The sequence below is a fragment of the Triturus cristatus genome, chromosome 10 (assembly GCF_964204655.1).
Source record: "Triturus cristatus chromosome 10, aTriCri1.1, whole genome shotgun sequence".
Taxonomy (NCBI): Eukaryota; Metazoa; Chordata; class Amphibia; order Caudata; family Salamandridae; genus Triturus; species Triturus cristatus.
The window spans coordinates 79,463,947-79,487,366 of NC_140593.1; the positions used below are offsets into that span (position 1 = coordinate 79,463,947).

At 43.6% G+C, this 23,420-nt stretch overlaps 1 protein-coding gene across 4 annotated transcripts in view; it reads right to left on the reverse strand.

The window, feature by feature from the left end:
* Positions 1 to 23,420, reverse strand: part of SGO1 (shugoshin 1) — a 283,917-nt gene that overhangs the window by 115,905 nt on the left and 144,592 nt on the right. For 2 of the 4 annotated variants that reach the window (XM_085630467.1, XM_085630468.1), the window contains exons 2-3: positions 4,399 to 4,563; positions 2,586 to 2,782 (exon numbers count right to left, since the gene is read on the reverse strand). In XM_085630467.1, coding sequence (XP_085486593.1) covers positions 2,586 to 2,782; positions 4,399 to 4,546 — 345 coding nt within the window. In that variant the 5' untranslated portion in view covers positions 4,547 to 4,563. Of the gene's footprint in view, positions 1 to 2,585; positions 2,783 to 4,398; positions 4,564 to 18,478; positions 18,616 to 18,874; positions 19,003 to 23,420 lie in introns of those variants that run through there. The other 2 variants (XM_085630465.1, XM_085630466.1) reach the window with 2 other exon arrangements.

Consider the following 23,420-nt stretch of genomic DNA (forward strand, 5'->3'; position numbering starts at 1 on the left):
TGCCAAACACGTTCAGACCAAGTCAGAAAATACACTTAGCAGGGGCAGGAGACACTCCTGTAGGAACATTTGCACTGGGACAGTGAATATATGGAGTCGGAGACTGGTGCTGAGGAAGAGAACACACCAATACAGGCAAATACACTAATGCTACATCAACGCCACAACTCCATTGCAAGACAGACATTTGAGCCCCTGGCAATTGCAACTGGGGAAGTGATGCCAATCTGGTGTTGCCCGGATATGCTTGGGGGCAGTGAAATACTAAATTACTGAAATAGGCCGGTAGTACTAATGGTAGTACACTTAACAAGTAAGGCACTGGGAACAGGAGCAGGTTGGCATGAAAACCTGCAGAAAGAGAATAATTGACCTAGGAATCTCGAGCCATAGGTCAAGAACCCTATGCTAGTACCAAGAACACATTGGCACAGGGAGTATTGTGAATAGGTACACACACTGATGGGATGACACTCTCAAAACAAAACTGGGATCAGAAACACGGAGACGATGGCGCAGGAGGACGGGAAACACACTCATAATGCCAGGGACTATACTGACATTGGGACAGGCAGACATCTACTGGGACAGCGAGTACCCTTACGCAGGGAATACATTGCCATTAGCAGAGGGCGATCATCTAAAGAAATACTGATATGAGGCAGAGTTAAACTTACTATAGGGCAAAAACACACATTTAAGCTGAGGAGGAGGAGGAGGAGTGTGGGCGTGCGTGGGCGCACGCGTGTGTGTTGCAAAACCCAGGACGACCGTAATTGAGGTGAATGAGGCACAACCAAATCGTGAAGTGCGACACCACACAGCATCCCGCCTTTGTGACCAGCACGATGCTGACATAGTACTTCTGTCACAATAAACCTGGACACGGGAGCACGTGTTGTGGCAGCGAGCACATAACGTGCATGCTGCACACAAACCCACTGAGAGAAACACACACATTGTCGCTTAGTAGTGACCGCACTCTCGGGCCAGACCAGGCCCACTGAACCCATTGCCCACCCCACGCTCCAATATATTATTATAATATTTTATTATAATTATTATAATAAAGCGAATCCTCTGGGAAAACTTAAAATACCAGAAGGTACATCTGCATACAGAAGGCGTTTATTAACACTCTGAAGCTGAACTAAACACAGGGTCGTCAAATATCCCGCATTTGCAAAAACAAGTCTAGTATTTAGACGTCTGTCCTGACACTTTGCCCCAAATGAAATTCATCTCCTGGTTGTGAGAGTGGGATTAGGTAACATGCGCAGTAAAATTAATGTGCACGATGAAAGGCGCACAGGCAGGGGAGCGAGAGTAAAGCGCGTGCGGCCGCGCTAACTGGAAACAGATGGCCCCTGCGCACCGCTGCTCGCTCCCACAAGGTGAACGCCGCCACATGCACGAGTGTGTGGAAAAGAGCAGACCAATTTCTAAAGGTCATCTGGAGTGTGTGGAAAAGAGCAGACCAATTTCTAAAGGTCAACTCCTAGAGCAACGCAAGCGCTTTGCGCTAGGCTCAACCTAAAAACTGATTCAGCGTGCAAAATGGGCAAGATAAACGCAAACTTAATTCTTGAATTGAGATATCATTAAGGACAAAGGTCAGTACAGTTATCACTTACTCTCACAAGCAAAAAATCAGAATATGAGAATAGAAAGGGTGATAATGGACAGGATGGGCATCTCGCACCAAAAGTACTTGACCTTTCTGGTCCGCATTAGGCCCAGGCAACATTGTTTATTATGCAAGTGCAATTACTGCTTTTCATATACCTTTTTCCACAGTTTGTGGTCTTGCTTTTTCCCTTAAAACATTTACCCACTAGAGACTGCTTTGTGGAGAAATTCCTCGTGAGAACTGTAAAATTAAGGGCTGCCAAGATCAAGGGAGAATTGGTTTAAAAACATTAAAAAAAAGTCTCTTGCTGGCACCTCTCTTCTTTTGTATGCAGCCTATATCTTCACGTACAACCAGCACAAATGTATTTCGCGCAATAATATTTTTGAGGAAAACCATGCCTATTTTGCTAGGACACTAAGAAAACATTTCCAATGTTGCTCGGACTGCATGCATACTCTCAGAGTTGCTTAATATGTAAAGGTGTCTGAATAAGTGGCCTGTCGCTAGCATGGAGAGGAAAGGAACACCTTATATGATGGGCAATGTGAAGCAAATGGCTATTTCGCTCTACAGAGCTTCCCATTATTGTGTGAAGAACATTCAAATCACCACAAACTGTGGACCAAGTTGGCATCAAGTATAAAAGACAGACAGGTTTCAGAAAAGGGACATTTCTGAACCAGAAAAATTACGGCAAATCACCTTCGGCTTGGTATTACAGGGTGTTGTGGTGGAATTTGTTAATCATTCATGCCTTTAAATACACTACTTCATCTATAGGACACACTCTTTGCTCCTTGCAAAAGAATGCACAGAGTGGCAAAAAATGCTTTGTGCTAAGTAGGCTTTCCATTTCACAATCTAGCCTCATAACTACGTCAGTGACAGAATCTAGGGAATTGTGCCATGCATCACACTGCACTGGGAAGGGAAGTGAGCAGGAGGGTCTTACCTCTGCAGATTCAGAAGACTGTTGCAAGCTGAGCTTTCTCCGTAACAGAAGTGTTTTAAACACCAGGGCCTGATATTCCCTCTTCAAACAAAGGATAACATCTTGAGCTTGTCTCATTTTAATTTTTTCCTCTTCCAGTGCTAGAGCTAGAGCCCGGTTATTCGCTTGAACGTTTCTCATCATCACTGCACTGTTATCTGCAAAAAGCAAGAAACTATTACTTGTACAACATGGCAGTTTAATATTGTCCTCCATTTATATGAATAGAGGGCAAACCCAATCACAAGGCAGGGTTAAAGGTGGATATGTAAGCAGAATTACAATCACAAGGCAGGGTTAAAGGTGGATATGTAAGTAGAATTATCAAATAAAGAGAAAAAAATTGTTTGCTACAAAAATGGTAAAAACAAAAAAATTGCACTTCTTTCTAGGAGTGTGGAGTGTAAAATATTCAATGAAACCAAAATGTCCTATTTATTTCTAAGTTGTCAGGAAGTAGCTTGGGGGTGTGGGGGGAGGGGTGGTGAGGGTTGGGGGGATTTGAACGACTGTTCCCATAGCACACAGAAATTTTGTAGCAGAATGAGTATTGACTGTTTCAAACGCGTAAAGCACACGAACTTTCGAATAATCTTTTTAAAAAAATTTGAAAGTAAAATATTGTGGACACCTAAATGTAAACAATCAGCACTTCTAATCACCATCTTACCTGAAACAGTTACCATAGCAACTGAATCACATTTTGACACTACTAATGCAACTCCGCACTCCTTTTTCTACCCATCATCTTTCACAATAAAGCAATTTGTTTCCTACAAAGGTCAATTGGCTGTATAGCATGACTTCCATTGCTCGTCTTCTTGGCTCGGTCTTTGCTACTTACCACGTACAAGTTGTTACTAACATTGCTACCTGGGAATCATGTTTCCCATGCAAGAAAATCACTAGACTGGTTCAACATACTTTTTTTTTTTTAGAGCTTGCTTTCTGGCCCATATGTTATATACAGCTGTGCCGGAGGTTATATAGAAATAAAGTAGCACCCTATAACTTTGCTACAGGTCTTTACAATCAAGTCTGAAGCAATTGTTAGTGCCACCTAAGATTATTCCAAGCAGGACAGGGGGCTGGGCCTTTCTATCCGTGCCATCAGGCTGCGGAACAATATCAGAGCACTAAAGGCTAGATGACAAGTTTTCATCTTTTCAAAAGAACCTAAAGACAAATTGATTTTATTAATTTGGGAGATGCTTCGCTTTCTGTTTCTATTTCAAGGGCTCAGACGCCCAGAGCTTATCTGTTTGACTGATTTAACCAGTTTTAAATATCATTCTTGTTAGATCAATTCTAATGGTGTTGACCAAATACTTCCAAGATAATTTAGGCATAATAAACCTTTCATCAGGATTAGTGCCTTGATGAACATCAGCGCCCAAGCTGGAGCCGCACAGAACTATCACCTCATATTCTTCAGTCATGGACAGTTAAGTGTCTCCAAAACTGAGGCTTAAAAGCTACAGGTCCCAAAATTGTAGCATGTGCAAAGTTCTCTAACTGCTTGTGGTCTGAGAGAGGCCCTGATCAATGGACTCACAAACAAACTCTTTACACACATCAATGATAGCATTCCTGAAGTTTGCTCTACCTATAACTCAATGATATTCGTTTTTTCAGGTGATCTTGATGTCGTACAATAATCACAAGTATCTGAGAAATCCAGATAAGCAATCAGCAAGCAGAAAAGTAATGACCATTTTTCGTAAAAATATTATGTCAAATACCAAATGGGAACCTCAAAAAGAAAATAACTTACTGAGGATTTTAGTTTTAACCTGCGTAGAGATGACCTTGTTGGCCGCAGCCACCTTGGCAAGCTTCTTGTTCCTCTTCTCCATCATGCGCTCCTTGATGTCCTCCAGGCTGTCCTGGAAGGACTTCTTTAGACATCTTTCCTTCACCATTTTATCATACCCTTAAGCTGTGCAAAACAAAATGTAAGGGATTAAAAACAGATTAATATAAAATCTAATATTTGGCATTGCTGCCTAATTGTTAGTATGTGCAACATGTACTCAAGACTTGTATATTTATTAAACTATTGCTAACAGGGATGCTGAATTCCTAAAGCTGAACACCTACTCTTTGGGGTTTAGGACAACAAATCTTAATTTCTATTTTGCCAATTGGACAAGCAGGTCGCACCCTCCTACTGCACAAGGTCATAGGGTGCGAGTTTACAGCCTCATGTGACAGTTAAGACAAAGAGAATTCTCCTGCTAAAGCATCACATGCATCCAAATATAAAAGATGTTTCTAGTTGTGCATTAATGTGAAGTATTTGTTTCGGGCAAGTGGATTAAGGGAAGCGTTTTCTTCACTGGGAAAATACATTTCCCCATAGAGAAATACATTTCCCTAAACTTCCTAAAAAATTGAACATATTCCATCCCACTATCCACTTTGAAAAGAGATTTACTCCGGGGCTTGTCTGGAGTATATCTCTGACCATTTCCAGAGTGGTAAATTTTGGGGAAAGCTGTTAAGCGGTCACAAACTGATGTGTTTGTAGGAGATCACTGTCCAACTCCCCCTTGTTTGGTATCTACTCCTCACATAATATTACATTGCCATACAGCAATTTTTGTGTGGGAGTAAATTGATTTAGGATAACTATGCCATCTTTTTCTTAATGCTTAGCAGTCATAAGGATGGACGCTTGCATTACCAAATTAACAAGCACACACAACTTTGTAAATCAGGCCTTCTGATTTTACTTATATTTACTCCACAGTGATGCATCTGTAGGTTGTGCACTCTGTGGGAGTCCAAACACTTCCACTGTGAAAGTTTCACTGAGTTTGACAATGGAACACATACTCTCCCTCAGCTTGGAACTGCCTATGTTAGTCTTCATCTATGTCTAGTCTTCATCTATGTCTTTGCTGTAACTTTATGACTGTCTTCCTGCATTCTGCGCTCCATGCCATTTCCAGGGTTTCCACGGGGGCACTTTGTGTAGATGTTGCTGGTTAATAATGCCCGACCTTCTTCATTGTTTTTTCCTTCAACCAATTTTGCTCTCCAAGTATGATTATCTCCATTCAATCAGTATGCATGCTGTGGGTTCTCTGACTTTCTCAGGCCACACTTTGAGTGGCCGTCACTGATCTGTCATGGCTGCCCATGTACTCTACATGAAAGCCAAAATGTCCCAAAATCGCCATCCGTAGTTGGAAGGTGTAGCAAGGAGGGACCCTCAAGTCTATGACTTTAGTAATTCAAACAAGTTTCCAGAATTATGGCAGTACACCTGCAACAGTCACATTTTCCAAAAGTAATCTTAGGAAACCTTGTGCATTCAAATTTCACAGAGCAAACCTACATTTGGGTATTAGATCAGAGGTCAGAGGAGCAAGTTTGATTGCCCAGCCATCGATACAGCACTTGGCATATGCCCACAATTTTGGTAAATACGGGAACTGTGCTACAGGGAAGTGAAGTGATTTATCTAAGATTACAGACTTTACTCAAGTGATCTTTCGAATGTGGGTAATGAGCTCCCAAATATCCCCAAGACTATGGACATTGTCTAGGTCTCCATCTTCACCTCCGAAGACCAAACTCTAAGAAGAAAAGCAGGAGGGATCCACAGTGGTGTCCTGCACCACACCAGATTCTTCTCGCTTCTTATTTGACATACTGTACATGCCTATGTACCTTAATCTGTAGATTTTTTGTTGAATAGGACAAAGATCTTACCAATGCTCCACTGACTCATTATGAATTGTGTCTTTTTAGCTCACATGTAACTTTACACTGATGTAAGACTCTTAATCCTGCTACCTTATTGCCTATAGTGTGCAATGTTGAGAGTGCTGGAATGGATGAGGTACCAGACTACGTGTTACAGACAGAAGATCAAACAAAAGGTTGGATCGACTTGTCAGATAGGGATGGAGATCTCTGGATGGATAGGTCCTGTTTTAAATAGCCGACTGGCAGTACTACTGCAAAAGCAACAGTTGATGGACAGAATGCAGAACAATGTCATACATTCACCCCAGTACAGAGATCTGGTCCTAAGTCCATCGTTTTTTTGCTCATTATACCGTTCCAGTTTGAACCCAGCCATATACAAATCAGTCTTGACCCTGTGCCTCATGGGAACAGTCCAGCCCGAACTGCCAAGCCAGGTCCTCCCTGGACTGAATACAAGCATCCTAGGACCGGTTTCGGGGTGTCACCCTTCTTCAGCTGGGATAGCTTGATTCCAGTGAGCATGGGACCCACGCCTGGGCATACCCTTCCCACTTGGGGTGACAAATGCAAAAGCAACAGTTGAAGGACAGAATGCAGAACAATGCCATACATTCACCCGAGTACAGAGATCTGGGCCTAAATCCATTCAGTCTGGACAGTTCCCATGAGGCACAGGGTCAAGACTGATTTGCATATGGCCGGGTCCAAACTGGGGTGGCGTAGTGGGCAAAAGAACAATGGATTTAACCCAGATCTTTTGACTGGGGGAGAATGCTTGCATTGTCAGCATTCCGTCCATCATTGTTTGCTGTAACAGACTGGCAGTACTACGGCATCATATGCTATCACCACGCTCAGTACAGTAGTGGAGACACTCAAGGTACAGGAAAACTCCGCCCAGCCAGCAGAGGCACATGGCACTAGCCAGGGCCTGTGAACTGTCCTTGGGGAAAAGGGTGCACATTTATACAAGACAGTCAATATGTCTTTGGTGTCGCCCACAATTTTTGTGGATTATGGGCTCCGGTATGGTTTATTACTTCACAAGGTGATAAAATACAACATGAAATGTTGATAACGAGATTACTGAACACACTGTAATTATCTCCCAAAGTGTCGGTGATAACATGTAGCATAAATAAGAACATAACTGATGTGGGGAGGGGAAATAATTTTGCAGAAAAAACAAGCCAAAAGGACTGGCTTAGTGCCCTCACCTATGTAGCCCACTCGGAACCTGACATGGCAAAGGGGCCGCAAGACTTTAGCCCTGAAGGAATACTTAAATGCAGAAACAAGTTACAATTGGGCAAAAGCAGGCAAAAGCGGGCACACAGGCTCATTGGATATCAAGGGACAGAAAAAGATATCACCTGCCCAATGCCCTGTTATATTCTATGACTTTGATGATGCACGGCCCCACTCGTTTGGGTCAGGATGGGTTGACCAATAGTACGGCACAGTTTTGGGCAAAAGCTTAGATACGGAGAATGGATGAGCCGATATGCCAACTCTGTATGACTTGCGCTAAGTACAATGTAGGCAAGGGAATAAAGGTTCCACAGGGACATTTTGCCTTTCCACAGATGCCCTTCGGGAAGCTCCAAATGGATTACATTGAAATGACCTCTATTAACAAATTTCGGTATATTCTGGTGGTGGTTTGTACTTTATTACTGGCGTCTACATCCACCACCGACACACCGAACAGGGGTATACCCCCCTAATGAACCTTTGACACAGCAGAGACCATGGTACCATCCATGCACCATTCAGCATCTTCTTCCCCTCCATCAGTGTCACTAAATACAATTACAAGTCGATCTATTGAATTGAACCAACGGTAGACTTTCTATCGAGTTAATAGCTGTGAAGTACTGGTGACCACTCACAGCCTAGTGATGGTGAACAATAAAGAACAGAAGGGGGGGGGGGGGGGGGGAATGAATGCCAACGACCTGGATGTATAAAGACAACGTAAACAAGAAAGCTCTGCATTGCATTTATTCTCATTTTAGTAAAGAATATCATGAGAACATTGCCATACAAAAAAATGAATGCTTATCACAAAGAATTAAATGCATCTTCATTTTGCTGAACATACATTATGGGATGAGATTTCTTCACTGTTCGGTACATGGGATTGGACTTCACTGAAAATCATATCAGGATTACAATATTGGTTGTCTGCCTGTGCATGAATATGCTGCCAGTTTTTTGTCAAGCCTATCTTCGGCTGTGTACCCCCACCCGAGCAACATTCATGTTTCGAGTACCAAGATTTAGCGAGATCAAGAGGTAATGGAATTAATGCATATCGTTTGATTCTTATATCAATGTTGAACAATTGTTGAAAGGAATGATTGTGAAAGTAGATATATTTCGAGAGCTGTTCATCCATTTCATATGCTGTACGTCATTTTGCAGTTCATATTATTAGGTTGCTCTTTTCCTCTTCGTCCGTGGAGAGATTGAGACCCTGTACATGCTGTTGATAGCGTGGAAACACCAGGTGTTTTTAACTTGTGGGTTTTCTCGATGTGCTTGCAGGCAGTTTTGATGCACCCTGGCTGCGCCTCCTGATTATTGCCTGACCACAATCATTTACATTTTGCTAATTGTCTTCAGTGTAATGTTCTCCTACGTAGCTCAAAATGTGTGTACGGCTGCAGATTGTATCCCCTAGTGGAACAGTGCAGTTAGTCTCTGGCTGTTCTCGAGCTAAAACAAGTAAACTTTGCTTTCTGACTGAACACAACTGTGTTTGCCCGTGCTTTATATAGAACGAGAAATTTGCTTCAACATAATATAATTACAAGTCAGGGAGGGCAAAGATCCCTTTTCAAACTAGAGTGTAAGGATTTCCCATTTAGTCGTAGGTTGCGCACCAGGCAAAACCAGTCTTGAAAATACTTTTATCCTTGTGAGAAAATGCTTATTCAGCAGGATGAGCATATTAGTGAACAGATACACGAATTTTGGGAACACCACCATTTTAATTATAGGAATGTGTTCAGCTATTGAGAGTAGATATTTAATCCACCCTTGCACTTGGGATTCCACTTTCGACAAACAGTGTATAGTACGCTTATGTGATTAGGTCTCTTTCATCGTATTTAAGAATTCCAAAGTATCTCACAGATTCCATGCACCATCTGAGAGAGAACCCAGATTCAACAGGTTAGGTAAGTGGAACATTTTCAGATTTGTTTAGGTTTATAATGATGAATAAAGAGAAATCAATATTCTTCTGGTAAGCATTGAGACCACTCCGCCCCAAAATGAATTTCACGTCCTGCAGACTAGGGGATCAGAAACATCAAACTACTTAAAATCATTTGATCTGATCTTACTCCAAGAAACCTGGTAAGAGAAAGAGATACCCTTACAAGGATATACAACTCAAACCCACCCAGCAACCAGAGGTTCTTCCTATGGTCACAGCTCAGGAGGCCTGGTGTCATTCGCCTCAATACTAACAATCGGAACAATGGAAGAAATCAACGCAAAAATCCCTTCTTCTAGTGCGATACAGGCACTAGCAATAACAATTGAAAATAATCAGGTGGCTCAATCACTTTACATCATAAATATATACATACACCCCAAGCACAGACAAACAGGGGCAAGAAAACTTGTTAGCGAATTAGTAAGACTTATGGAGGAAAGGGAAATGGAGAACATACTTCTAGCAGGCGATTTTAACCTTTACCTCTTTGGAGATAAATCAGATGATGAAATAATCACTGGAAATGGACATTGCGTGGGGAATACCAAACCAATCCACAGCCTCTCCAAACAAGCAAACAAGATGCTCAAATCAACTACTGAAAGACCTGGAGCAGTTAAACCTGAGAGTACTAAACGGACGATTTAAAGAGGATACACCGCCAGCATCAACATATTTTTCCTCAACCACTTGTTCACATCTCGACTTCACCCTTGCAACACTACCACCGTTTGAAATATTAAGTTCATTCAAGGTTGGAGAGAACAGCCAAAGTGACCATTTGCCACTAGAAGTGAAACTAGGCGTCACCAGCGGGAACGATACGGAAGCAAGGAGAAGTATCGGCACAGAGTACACCACCAACAATAGACGAATAGGGTGCAAGACTGACAAATCAGAAGAATTAACAACTAATGCAAAAACAATCCTGCACCAGATAACAAGTTCGACAAAGAACCCATTAGAGGTTTGGGAAGAATTTGTAACGGTACTCAGAACACACGCCACAGAGCAAAAAAACCCGAAAAGGGAATACGCCGTGTAATACATTTGGTAAGGTAATCACACCAAAGATAAAAAATCTAAAACGACAAATAAACCAGACCCTTAGGCAGCTCTGTAAACAATCAAATAACGAAGCCCTGCAAAAAGAGATGCAAACCCTAAAGCCACAGCTAAAGACGACGACTTGGAAAGGGAAAAGGCAATTGAACGAGGAACTCTGGGTAACAAACAATTAGTGCTAGAAATTTACAAGGAACAATAGATGGAATGCCCGTGGCAGAAGGGCGCCAACATTAACGCTGTTGAAGTCGACGGCGTTTCGGAATGTAGAAATCTAGGCCCTCAATCACTGCCTGATTCACGTCGGCACCTGAGACGCCACGGATTCCCTGGAGCTGATTCATTCACCTTCTAACTATCAACGATTGACTGGGTTGCGTTCCGCTCTCCCAATTCACTAATTTTATTACTCACGGATCTCTTGTACTTCCCCGAGGCCGTGCCCTACTGGTTGATTTCTTCCTCCGTCTTAGTTCAACACTGCCCCCAAGTATATGTAACCAGTCCTGATGATGGCCTAGATTTCTATAGGCCGAAACACCGTCTACTTCAACAGCGTTAATGTTGGCGCCCTTCTGCCACGGGCATTCCATCTATTGTTCCTTGTAAATTTCTAGCACTAATTGTTTGGATGCCCTAAATTTGTCACTTATTATTCCATTGTTCTCTCTGTTGCGCCCCGTTGTTCACCGCTGTATATACCACTTCATGTGTCACTTGCGCCGTCACAATTTTCACGAGCACTTGTGCACAGTGTTCTGTTGGTTACATTGCCAGTAAATGTCACGCAGTGCTTCTTGTCCATATGATCTGTACATATGATGTAATATGTCTATCATGTGCTGAGTAGTCTTAAATACATGCAACTCTACACCTTCCGTCTCCCTGTGTCTTTCCTATGTGGATTTATTCCTCCAACAAGTTTTCTATTTAATAGTTTGCTTCTGCATAACTGGTCCTTACAATGAAATCCACATTGAGACATTGTTGTTTGGTCTAATCGACACAGAAGCAAAGTACTATGCGGAACTTATCTTGGAGGAACTAACATCCTGGGCAACCCTAAAGCACATCATCCCAGTTAACCAAACCAGATTCCGTAGAGACCAGGGCACAATAACCAATATCATGGCGCCAACTCTTCTGACGGATGTGGCAAAAACAGCCAAGAGCTTGCTATTTCTATGTTTTATAGACTATAGCGCTGCATTTGACCATGTAGACACTGGCAGAAGCTGGAAAAATGGGGGATTCCCGGGCCACTTAACAGCTGATATTACTACATACCAACACTTGGGTTAAGAACAAACTGGGCTCTGGAACGCACCTTTCAAGGCAAATCAAAACCACTAAAGGTTTAAAACAAGGATGCGTCCTAGCCCCCATGCGGTTTAATCTTTTTCTCGCAGAACTCCCTGGAGAATTGGAGAAAACCAAATCGCATGCCCCGCGGCTGGCAGATACCTCGCTTTCAAATCTCTTATATGCAGACGACCTGGTCCTTATTAGTCGGTCCCCCATTGGACTTCAACATCTCCTAGACACCACCAACAAATTCTCAATAAACAATGCATTAAAGATTAACCTAAACAAACCAAAAGTCATGTCAGTGAATTATAACAAAACAAATAAACTTGCATGGTTCCTGGACAGACAAAGGCTAGACCACGTAGCCACTTACAAATATCTAGGCGTATTTTTAGACAGTAGAGGTTTGTTTAAACACCAACTAGAGGCAATTTATCGGAAGGGCACAATATTCTATCTCTCAATGAAGCCCTTGAAGAAAGTTCTCCCCGACCGGTCACAGGATCCCCTTCTACAGGTGATTACAGCACATTTACAGCCTATGCTCACATACAGCAGCGAATCCATGCAAGGGAAATACGCCACGGCTCTAGACAAAACTATCAGTCGAACATACAGGGCAATCTTCCATCTGCCTAATTACGTTTCCCCTGCCCAAATCCGCCTCGAATTTGGTCTCCAGAGACAAACGCTGGAGAGAAGAGGGGCCTATCTAAAAAGTTGCAGAAAAATCAGAGGCGCCGAGCGAGGATCCTTAAACGCCCACCTCTGGACCGAACTCTCTACCCGAGAGAACTCTCCCGCTAGGAAGTATCTAAAAGAATCACTGGAGATCCTGGGATTAGCAAACCTCTGGGAGTCATCCACAGACATCAAAAGTTTCAAAAAAGTGGTTACAAAAGTAACCAAAATGAGATCATCCATAGACAAAGAAATTCTGGCCAAGAGGGCTCATGGATGGTTAGTGCTGAAAGATTATAACGCTCTGAAGCCGCAGGAATACCCGAATATGGGCCTCACGCAGACGACAAACAAAGTTTTAAATTTGCGCCTCGGTATCCTACCAATATTACCCCACCTGGCACCTTGGATAAGGGGAGCAGAAGAACACCTTTGCCGACTCTGCAGAGCAGGGAAAGAGGACCTAATACATATCTGCATATGCCCAACCTTAATGGACATAAGGTGCTCCTTATTTCGAGTTTTATGGAACCAAAAGGGCATAACAAGTTGCAGGCAGGCTGTGATGTTGTGCTTTAATCCTGATGAGATTCAGTTAAATTGGAGACTGACAAAGTGTTTTGATAAAGTGGCTAGAAGACTCCTGAGTTAGCCACACGGTTCATCCAAAGTACAGCAAGCAACAGCACCTCAATCCAACAAAAGACAGCCCGCTTAGTCACTTGCCAAGTTACAACTACGCCTGGCAAATCGAGGCACATTGACCTTATAAATGGTCTATACCAAAATGCAATTGAGACTTATGATTTTATAGAGTGTAAATACTGTCTTTTCTTATTCTTACACTACAAACGTAAATAAGGCTTAAACGTCTTTTAACAATGGAAGTTTTTAATATTGTGAGTTTTTATTAACTTTACAATAAAATAAACCTATACCTATTCTTACGAGTAAGGCACCCCTAAGGTACACCCAAGGTACCCCCATGGGCAAGGTGCAGGGTATGTGAAAGTTGGGACATGTACTGGAATGTTTTACATGTCATGATAGTAAAATACTGTGTATTTTGTTTTTCACTTTTGAAAGGCTGTCTGTCCCATAGGCTATTATTGAAGCTGCACTGTAACATTTTACATGTGTAACGTTTGATTGGGACAAGATAGGGAAATTGAGCTTGGGCTCTCTGAACTCAGAATGGAATATCTTTTAGTAAAGGTGGTTTTTAAATCGTGGGTTTGAAAATACCACTTTTAGGAAGTGGGCATTTCCTTGTTTAACAATCCTGTGTGCCTCTGCCTGTTTGTGAAATCACTGGTTGGTTTTTGAGTGACAGAAGCTAGGGATGTGCATTCACTCTAGACATTTACACGGGGGGGTTGAGGTGTATCCTGCCTTGCCTGGCCAACTCGTCGCTAGGCTAAATGGACCTGGTCTACATTTAGATTGGTGAGAGGAGTTTTCACTAGCACCTGAAAAAGGTTGTGTTGTCTGCTCTGCACAATGCTGACTTCATCTCCTGTAGTGAAGCTGGACCAGGGAGGACCGAACTGGTTGTTACTGAGCTCAGACACTCATGCAACAGACTACAAAGAGAAAATGGGGTATAAATATTAGACCTGAAACTCCAGAACTTTAGATCACTTCTGGAATCAAGAGGGACCTCTGCCAAGGAGAAGAGCTGGAGAGTTGTAAGGAGTACTACCGCTTTGCTGTGTGTTGCTTTGCTGGGCTGGCTTGCAGTTGCTACGTCTGCCAAGGAGAGGACAAAGACGAACTTTGCTGTGAACCAGCGTGTGGAGAATTTCCAAGGGCTTGTGTGTGCTTTCCTCCTGTTCTGAATTCTCAGGGACACAAAGAATTAATCACCAGCTTCCTTGAACTCCACTGCTGAGAGTTCTGCCCTGCCAGGTGGTGCCTGTTCCGGTTCTGGGCCTCTGGGGGTTGTTCCAGTTGCTGGGAGCTGAAAAAGCTTGAAGAAACAAAAAAAAACAAAAACAAAAACAAAAAAAAAAAAAAAAAAGAAGAGGATGAATCTCCCATTCAGCACTTGTTTTTACGACCCAGCACTGCTGAGCGGGAGAGATTTCCACACTCTGTATATAGAAACTTGTTTCTATATACAATGCAGCTTTGAGATAAGTAATTCAACAATTGATGATTTGGAGTACTTTTAAGATATAAAATAGTCCCTCTTGCATTGAATTACAAGCTTTCTTGTGAGGATGAATATTACACCAAAAATCCAACAGCATGAGGCGAGATAAACACCCCCCCTGGGTGGAATCAAGGTACACCCTCCATAATATATTGAAGAACTGCTAACAACATCTGTGCTATTAAGCCAAACCTAAAAATGGACAGAGAGGCAACTATTGCCTCATGTCAACCACCAAATTGACACTTTGTGTTCAGAGAAAACACCTATACAATCCAAGTATGTACAATCCACTTTGCCTTAGGGACAATAGATTCAGAAACAAATGTATATGCCTAGATCACAAATGGAAGAGGATTAGAAGAGTACAAAAAAATAGATAACAGAAGTAATAAATACAAGTATGTAACTAAACAATTCCAAATTAATCTAAAGCTTCATCTCACAAGACTGCAGTTCGGTACCAAAACTCCCTTGATGATAGAGATGACTTATAATACACACATTTAGGGTCCCAAGTCGAGGGGGAACATTCAAGAACGGCTTACCAAATCATCTCCTAGGATGAAGAGTAACACCACATTAAACGAGATACATCTTTACTAAGCAAATTTAAGTATTATCAGGGTCCCCAGAATTATACGGCAGAGGAGAGCAAAATTATAGAGCAGGGTTGAGCAAATTATGAGGCAAGAAAAGGTAAATTGTGCAGTACAATGAGGCACATTTTGTGATCGTATTACTTCATTATTTTGACATTTATACACAGTCTGGGCATTGGCTGCATCTCATTAGTAGCATTTTAACACCCAACTATAGCAATAAGCAAAAGAACGGTGACCAGTCAGCCTTTACAAAGGGCCTTCCACTGAGCAGCAACATGTGTTGCTGCATTTTTAGCAACGTTTGAACAGTTCGAGTTAGATACCATTTTTTCAGTTAAAATCTGCAGAGTATGCATCAGGTGATGGATTATGTGGCAAATCTATAGTTATGCAAAAAACGAAGCAGCATCGCATATTTCCAGTGGCACTGGGTATTATGAAGAAACGAGCAAAGCACATAGACCCCCACTGCTGGCTTTTCACAGACCGGCCCAACAGTGTCTTAGCATCAACCCCAAACTACACTGTATTCGACAACACCTTCCAATCTATAGACTACTTCTTTGCCCAATTCACACCACTTTTCTGTCGCGCAAGGGAGACAAAAAAACCAGAAGAGGGCAACAATAACGAAACACCCAGCAAGCTTTAATCATTCACGATTCTTTTAACTGCAGAATAGCAGATGTAATCCTCTACAAAGAAGCATACACAAAATATCCGGTCATCAACAATACCTAGAGGTCTTACAGAAATACTAAATTATGTCAGGGTATTGCATGGGTATTTTTTTAATTTTGTTTTTAGAATTTACACGTAGTCTTCATACACCTGAATCTGGTTTAAGTGATCTGACCACAACCATACAATCATCGGTCCACGCAATCAATATTTATGTGGAGTGTGTATTAAAAAAAATGTATTGCGCACATACAGAAGCTGCAGGGGCTGAAATATAGCAAGCACAATAGAAGTGATAATACCCAGAAGAGAGACTTGTCCGTTAAACCGTGGATTTCTTCCTGCCTCTAGTTCATGTGAGCTAGGTCTCATTCCTGAAATGTGATAAGCTGAAAGGGAGGCAGCAGAAGCTAACTTGGGCTGCAACATTTTATGATGATCTAAATGTAAACCGAAACCTGGTGCCAAGAAAAATGCCATGCAAGTTCAGTCTGCTCTGCTACACTTCTAACATCCAAGCACAAAATCCAAGAGCGCAAAGTCGAAACCCAAGTTGAGACTTCTAACAGGTCAAGAGTTCTAACAGGTCAACGGACATGCTTATGCTGCTCAAGGAATTCTAGTAAATTGGTCTAGGGCATGGGTACTCTCAAACATTCCCCCAGGGGTCACAAGGTACTGTCAGTGGCATGCCCGAGGGCCACACCGATACGAACAATGGGAGGGGGACACGAAGCAGATGCAAAATGTGGACAACAAACCGAGCCTTCACATGACTTCTGTCTGCCACCAATGCTCTATTCTCACGCATCAAGAATTAAAGTTAGAGCATTAACTTATAATGTAAAACATGAGAGGGAAAGAGATACTCATCTGGTGGCTGAATTTCAAAATGTGAAACCAGAAAACCTGGTATCAGTTCTGGCTTTCCCACTTGATGAAATTGTGCGATCATAGGCACTTTGTTAATTTCACTTTGCCTCTTATTTCTTCATTAACACATATAGGAGCCCCTTATAATACAGGAGTTCCAGAATAGGATTTTATTTAATAAACTATAATGGTGTTCCAATTATATACCAACCAAGGCTACACACAAGGTGGAATTGAAAAATTACTTCTCTCTTGGTTCTTTAATAGCATTCTTTTAAGAATGGGAGAGCGGCGTGAAAGTTTCCAAGATCATGTTTGAAAACTATCACTGCTAATAAATGCCTCTCAACGCAGTGACAATCTGATTTACTAAGGTAATCATCTCATGCACGTTAATAAAATACACTTGTTTGCAGAGAGTTTAAAACGAAAAGGTGTCTTTGAAACGAAAGGTGTTCCGAAAGATAAGTTGTTTAGGGCACTTTATTTTCTTTCTTATGGTTAATTTAGCTAGAGTGTAAAACATTTAAATACATTTGCCGGTTTGTTTTGCAGCTTTCTGGATTTTCCTGTTCTGTTAAGTGAACAGCAGCTCTGTGCTGCTGTTCACCAGGGGGCCGCCATTAAAGGTCGGGAGGGCACAATGCAGCCCCCGGGCAGTACTTTGAGTATTCCTGGTCTAGGGGATGTTCACATCAGTAATAATGGACACAATGGTATTTACAGCCACATATGAAAATGATGGCTTTTGATTTGCCTCCTATCTATGTATAGATGCATGGCTGCTGGCAACGTGGAAGTCATGACCCCCTCGCCCCAAACTTCCTTCCTCAGCAAAACTAAGATCAGGTGTCCCACTGGGTAGCATAGGAAGCATAAAAGTTTTAAAATGTTGTTTATATTCCTTTGATTAAGATCAGGGATGTTGATATTCAAACGTAAGATTATCAATAACACTGAGAATAAGAGGGTGGAGCTGTGTGTGTGAAAAAAGGGCGTGAAAGAAGGGGGGGGGGCAGGATGGGTGGATGAAAGAAAAGATGAAGGGAGGAGGAGGCTCTAATGTGTTGTGAGCGTTTGTTACATGCTTTAGGAGCCATGTAAGGGAAAGCAAAACCTGATCTGCATTGTTGCATGCATGGGGTGTGTGCTAGTGAGATTCCGGCAGAGCACATGTATGCGAGATAGGTGGAATTGGCTGTAGTTGTTTAAATAGGTAAGGCCTATGTTTTGGAGCACTTTGTGGGTGAGGAACCTGAAGTGTGAAGCACACAAAGTGTATTAGGAGTCAGTGGAGTTGCTTAAAGTGATGTGTGTAATGGGCTCGGCATTGGAGATTGAGGACTGGTCTGGCAGCTGAGTTCTTTACGGTCTGAAGTATTCTTATGAGATGGTTGGTTATTCCTGAATACAGAGTGCCTCATAGTCTGGTCTGCTGATGAGGAGGGCTTGGGTGCCCGTTTTCCTGGTGCTGCCCGGTAGCCACTTGGGCGTACAAGTCCAGTTTGTTGTCTATGATGAGGCTGAAGTTTCTTACTTGCAGGTTGGTCTGGTCTGAGGTCTGGAGGCCACCAGGTGGAGTCCACATACACAAAGCATGAGTAATAAGCATAATTCTCCAACTCTGTTCTCGGCACTCTCAGGAAGCAGCGACGAGGGGCAGGCCAGCTCGCCTCACTGTCACTCGGGACGCGCTTCAACGCGAGGGTCATATTACCGTCCGGGCTACTACCTGGACAGACAGCCCAGGGGAGTTGCTCCTCAACCCGGAGGGCCACGGGCGGTGGGTGCTTTGCCCGGTACGGGCAGGCAGGGCCCCTGTCTTGCGAAAAAGGCACACAGGGCTCAGCCGCAGATGGGTTTAAAGCCCCTACCCTCCTCCCTCCCGTCAACCGTCTCGTGATTAACTGAGCTCCACCTCCACGCTACTCACCGGCCTGTCCGCCCCTCCTCTCCCACAGAAGCAGGCTCTTAAACGGCCTCTCTCGCCCACAGAGCCCCGGTACCCAAAGCTCGGTTCGAAATTCTCCGCTCCGCCACCCCATTGGATGTTGGTCACGTGACCTAGGGATAAACAGTGCCATTGGTCAAACCATGGAAAGAGAAAACGGACACGTGAATAGAGCGGCCATCTTTGAATGTACAGCAGATCAAGTGAAAGGCCCGCACAAAAACATAAACAAACCCCAAGCCTGCAGGTAGTGATGTCAATTAGAGATATACACCAACAAGTTCAATCTCTCATTTAGTGCTGCCAGTGAAAGAAGAAAAATAAGAAAGCGTTGATGAAGAAATGTTAGACTGTGACTTTTGCGAAGTATGTTTTGTACTTTCTGTTTTTTTCTGTTGCACGGTAGGTCTCATTTACGCATCCAGATGGAGGGATGGTCTCGGGGGTTGTAAGTCTATGAAGATGTCACCCTCTGGTCAAGAACACGTGACCTAATGAAAGCCCGGGTAGGTAGACTGAGGACAAGTCTGCTTGTAGCCTAAACAAACACTGGCAACGCCAATAGTTCTCACCTATTTTTTTTTAATTTATTTATTTATTTATTTAATGCGTTTTTATATAGCGCGGACTTTACCCGAAGGTGTCAGAGCGCTTCACAGTAGGAACAGTGATGATATATGAGGAGAAAAATGACAAGTGAGCATGTTACAAAAGCAAACGTTACGTTACATGAGGCAATAGTGACAATTGTACAAGTATCAAGAGCAAACAGAATACAAGAGGTAGCTGACGATACGTTACAAAAGGAACAAGCATTGGCATAGCCAATAGCTCTCGCATTAATAAAGTTTGAGCTATTGGCATTGCTAAATATTGCAACACCAATTGCAATAAAAGTCTATAAATTGTAGGGCCAAAAAATGTGTATTTAGTTTTGTAGCACTGGTGGCATGCTGCTCTTTAGATGAATATGTTTAAAAGTAAAGTGCTCCATACTGCGATTGCTACAATAGTTAATTGTGGATGCGTTAACAATTAATGTGTGCACTGATGGCTGGTGGTGTGTGTGCCGGTAGAAATTGTGCACTGATGGCTGGTGGTGTGTGTGCCTGGTGGAAGTGTGCACTGCCGACTGGTGGTGTGTGTGCCTGGCGGAAGCGTGCACTGACAGCTGGTGGTGTGTGTGCCTTGTAAAAGCGTGCAATGAGGTCTCTCTTTTGGGACCTTATAAGTATTTAGTTATGCAGCACAATATCCTTGGTGCAACAACATCCACTGTTGCATGGCTAAACACTTATATAAAGTTCCAAAAGCGAGACCTATTGGCTATGCCAATGCTTGTTTTTTTTAATGGTCGAGTCCGTGTCTAAATGAATGCACTTTATACCCGTCATCTTAAAATGTATTTAAACGAATGATGATTTAATTGGGGTTGGCTTTCAACAACGATGCTGCTTTTCGGAGAAGATGTGTTCATGGGAAAAGGGGCACATGTGACTGCCGTTAACCAACAGTGTGGAGACATGGCAATGTTGAACCATTAACGGGAGCAAATTATAAATGGACAAAACAAAACTTCACATCAAAAGCTATATCATTATTTCGCACAAAACATTGTTAAAATGAATTCCTCAAAAATCATTTTTTCAAATATGTGTATTTTTCTACGAAATGAAAAGTTAAACATTTCTGTTGACTTTCCCCGAACTCCCCGCGCCATTATGATGGATTCACAGTGATGCGTTTACCTCTGAGAGATGGCCGCCAGAGCTGCAAGTGAACTGGAAGCGCGATGCCTGACAACATGGCTGTCTCCGTAGCGTGAGGTCAAGGTGGAAAAATCCTCGTACGCGGTGCCCTGGTTGTCTGGCTGATTGCGGACTCGGACCCTGCAATGTCTTTACTGGGAGGTACCAAGAGGTTCCTGACAACACCCAGGGGTAACAAACGTTTAGGTTAAGTGTGGTGGGAACACAGGAATACAATTAAGACAGGGAAGGTTGGCGGGCGGTTTAGCTGTGAGTTGGATGAATCGCCCCGCTCAAGAAACCACACACCAACCACTCCAGCAAGAAAGCCGCTTGGTTCACCGAAGAACTCCAGACCTCCAAGCACACCTGCAGGAAACTGGAGAAGAAATGGCTCCTCGACCGCACCCCTGACAACCGCGCAGCACACAAGGACGCCATCCGCAGACACCACCAGCTCATCAGAACAGCCAAGAGATTGTCCTTCAAAACCCGCCTGGATAACAACGCACACGACAGCAAAGAGCTCTTCAAGATAGTGAGGGAACTCTCCAACCCCAACGCCAACACCAACGAGATCACGCCTTCGCAAGACCTGTGAGACTCATTGGCCACTTTCTTCCATCACAAGATCACCGACATCTACGACGGCCTCAACACCTCCTCCACCCCAACCATACCAGGACCCACACCCAACGCCACCTGCACCACCCGACTGACCTCCTGGGCACACGTCAACGACGACGAGACGCACAACCGCTGGAACCATTGCCCCCCATCTGCGGAAAGTCATCAACTTCTCCTTCGACACAGCAACTTACCCGGAAAGCTGGAAACACGCCAAAATCAATGCCCTCCTCAAGAAACCCAAGGCGGACCCCAAGGACTTCCGGCCCATCTCCCTGCTCCCGTTCCCGGCGAAGGTCATCGAGAAAATCGCCAACACTCAGCTAACCCGCCACCTAGAGGACAACAACATCCTTGACTCATCCCAGTCCGGATTCAGAAGGAACCACAGCACAGAGACAGCCCTCCTCGCCGCCACAGACGACATCAGACGCCAGCTGGACAACGGCAAAACCTCTGCCCTCATCCTCCTGGACCTGTCAGCCGCATTCGACACTGTCTGCCACCGCACGCTAAGAACACGCCTCCAAGAAGCCGGTATCCAAGAGAAAGCCCTCGACTGGACCACTTCCTTCCTCTCTGGCAGAACCCAGAGAGTCTGCATCCCGCCCTTCCGATCCAAAGCCCCCACGGGTAAGTAGTGCGCTTTATAAGTTTCTTGATTGATTGATTGATTGTTAATTGTGCAGTTTGTATATGTTCGTTTGAGGTGGTGTAACAGAACAGGAGAAATATGTGGAGCATAGGCGGAAGAAGGAGCATGGTGGGTGGTGAGCTGGCGTGAGGTCTCACACTGACAATCCCTCATCACGATCGCGATCACTGTAAAAGCGAAAGTGATCGCGATGACGCACACTGGGGATGCGTGCGCAGCAGCGGGGGGGAGGGGTATGGTGCAGAAGGCTGGCGTAGGATGGCTGGGCGAGAAGGGAGGGGGGAACGCGGGGAGCAGCTATGCGCGTGCACGCCATCTGTGCACTGTAGCTTGTCGCCAGCACAAAAATGTGGGTAGCACTTTCTAAACCCACCTACTAAATGTCTCGCAGAGCATCGCTTACGCGATAGCTCAGGTGAGACCTAAAAAGTGACGTGTGCAGGTTACAAAAGCATACAAAGTACACGTAGAGGTAAAAAACTGCACTAAATGGCAGACACTCAAAACACTAAAACAAACGTTACGTTACATGAGGCAATGGTGGCAATTGTGCATGTATCAAAAGCAAACAAAATACAAGAGGTAGCAAATGATACGTTACAAAAGGAAAGGTGACGTGTGCATGTTACAAAAGAGTACAAAGTACAAGTAGAAGGTATAATACTGCACTAAATGGCAGACACTCAAAACATAAGAACACACTGGGAAGGCACTTCTATAGGCAGGGAGAAAAGAATTTCCTATAATGGAAGGACTTCCTTCAGAAAATAGAGGGCGTGAATTAAATTTGGAAGTGTCTTTGAAGGAGGAGAGTTTTGAGGTCAGTTTTGAAGGCCTGGGAAGAGGTGGAAGATCTGAGGCGGAAGTGAGTTCCAGATTCTCACCGCGTTGCCTGAAAAGGATTGGGCCATCGATCTTTCCTTCTTGAAAGTGGGAGGTTCAAGCAATACATTTTCTGCATTACGTGATGGTCTGGAGCCTCCAAAGAGTTTCAGTTTATTCACCAGGTAGCGAGGGGAGGAGGAGTGCAAGGCTTTGTGGGTGATACAGGCAGTCTTGTAGATAGATCTTGCCTCGATGGGAAGCCAACGGAGGGTGGATAAAATGGGTGTGATGTGGTCGCTTCTTTTGGCCCCATATATGAAACGAGCTGCTGAATGGAGAACAGACTTCAGGGGGGACAGGTGGGATTTGGGGAGGCCAGTAAGAAGAGAATTGCAATAGTCCAATCTGGAGAGAACCAGCGATTGGACCAGGGTTTTAAGGTCGTGCTCTGGGAAGAAGCGACAAATCCCCCACAGAAGGCGCAGTTGGTATCGAGCAGACTTTGCAATGGAATCGATGTGGGAGAGTAGATTGAGTTTTTTGTCGAGTATGACACCAAGGGATTTTGCGCTGTCGACAATGATGGGTTTATTGTTAAGTAGATTCATCTGATCCATCCATGACTGAACTGGGGGAGGAGAAAGTGAGGAGGAGAGGAAGAGGAATTCAGTTT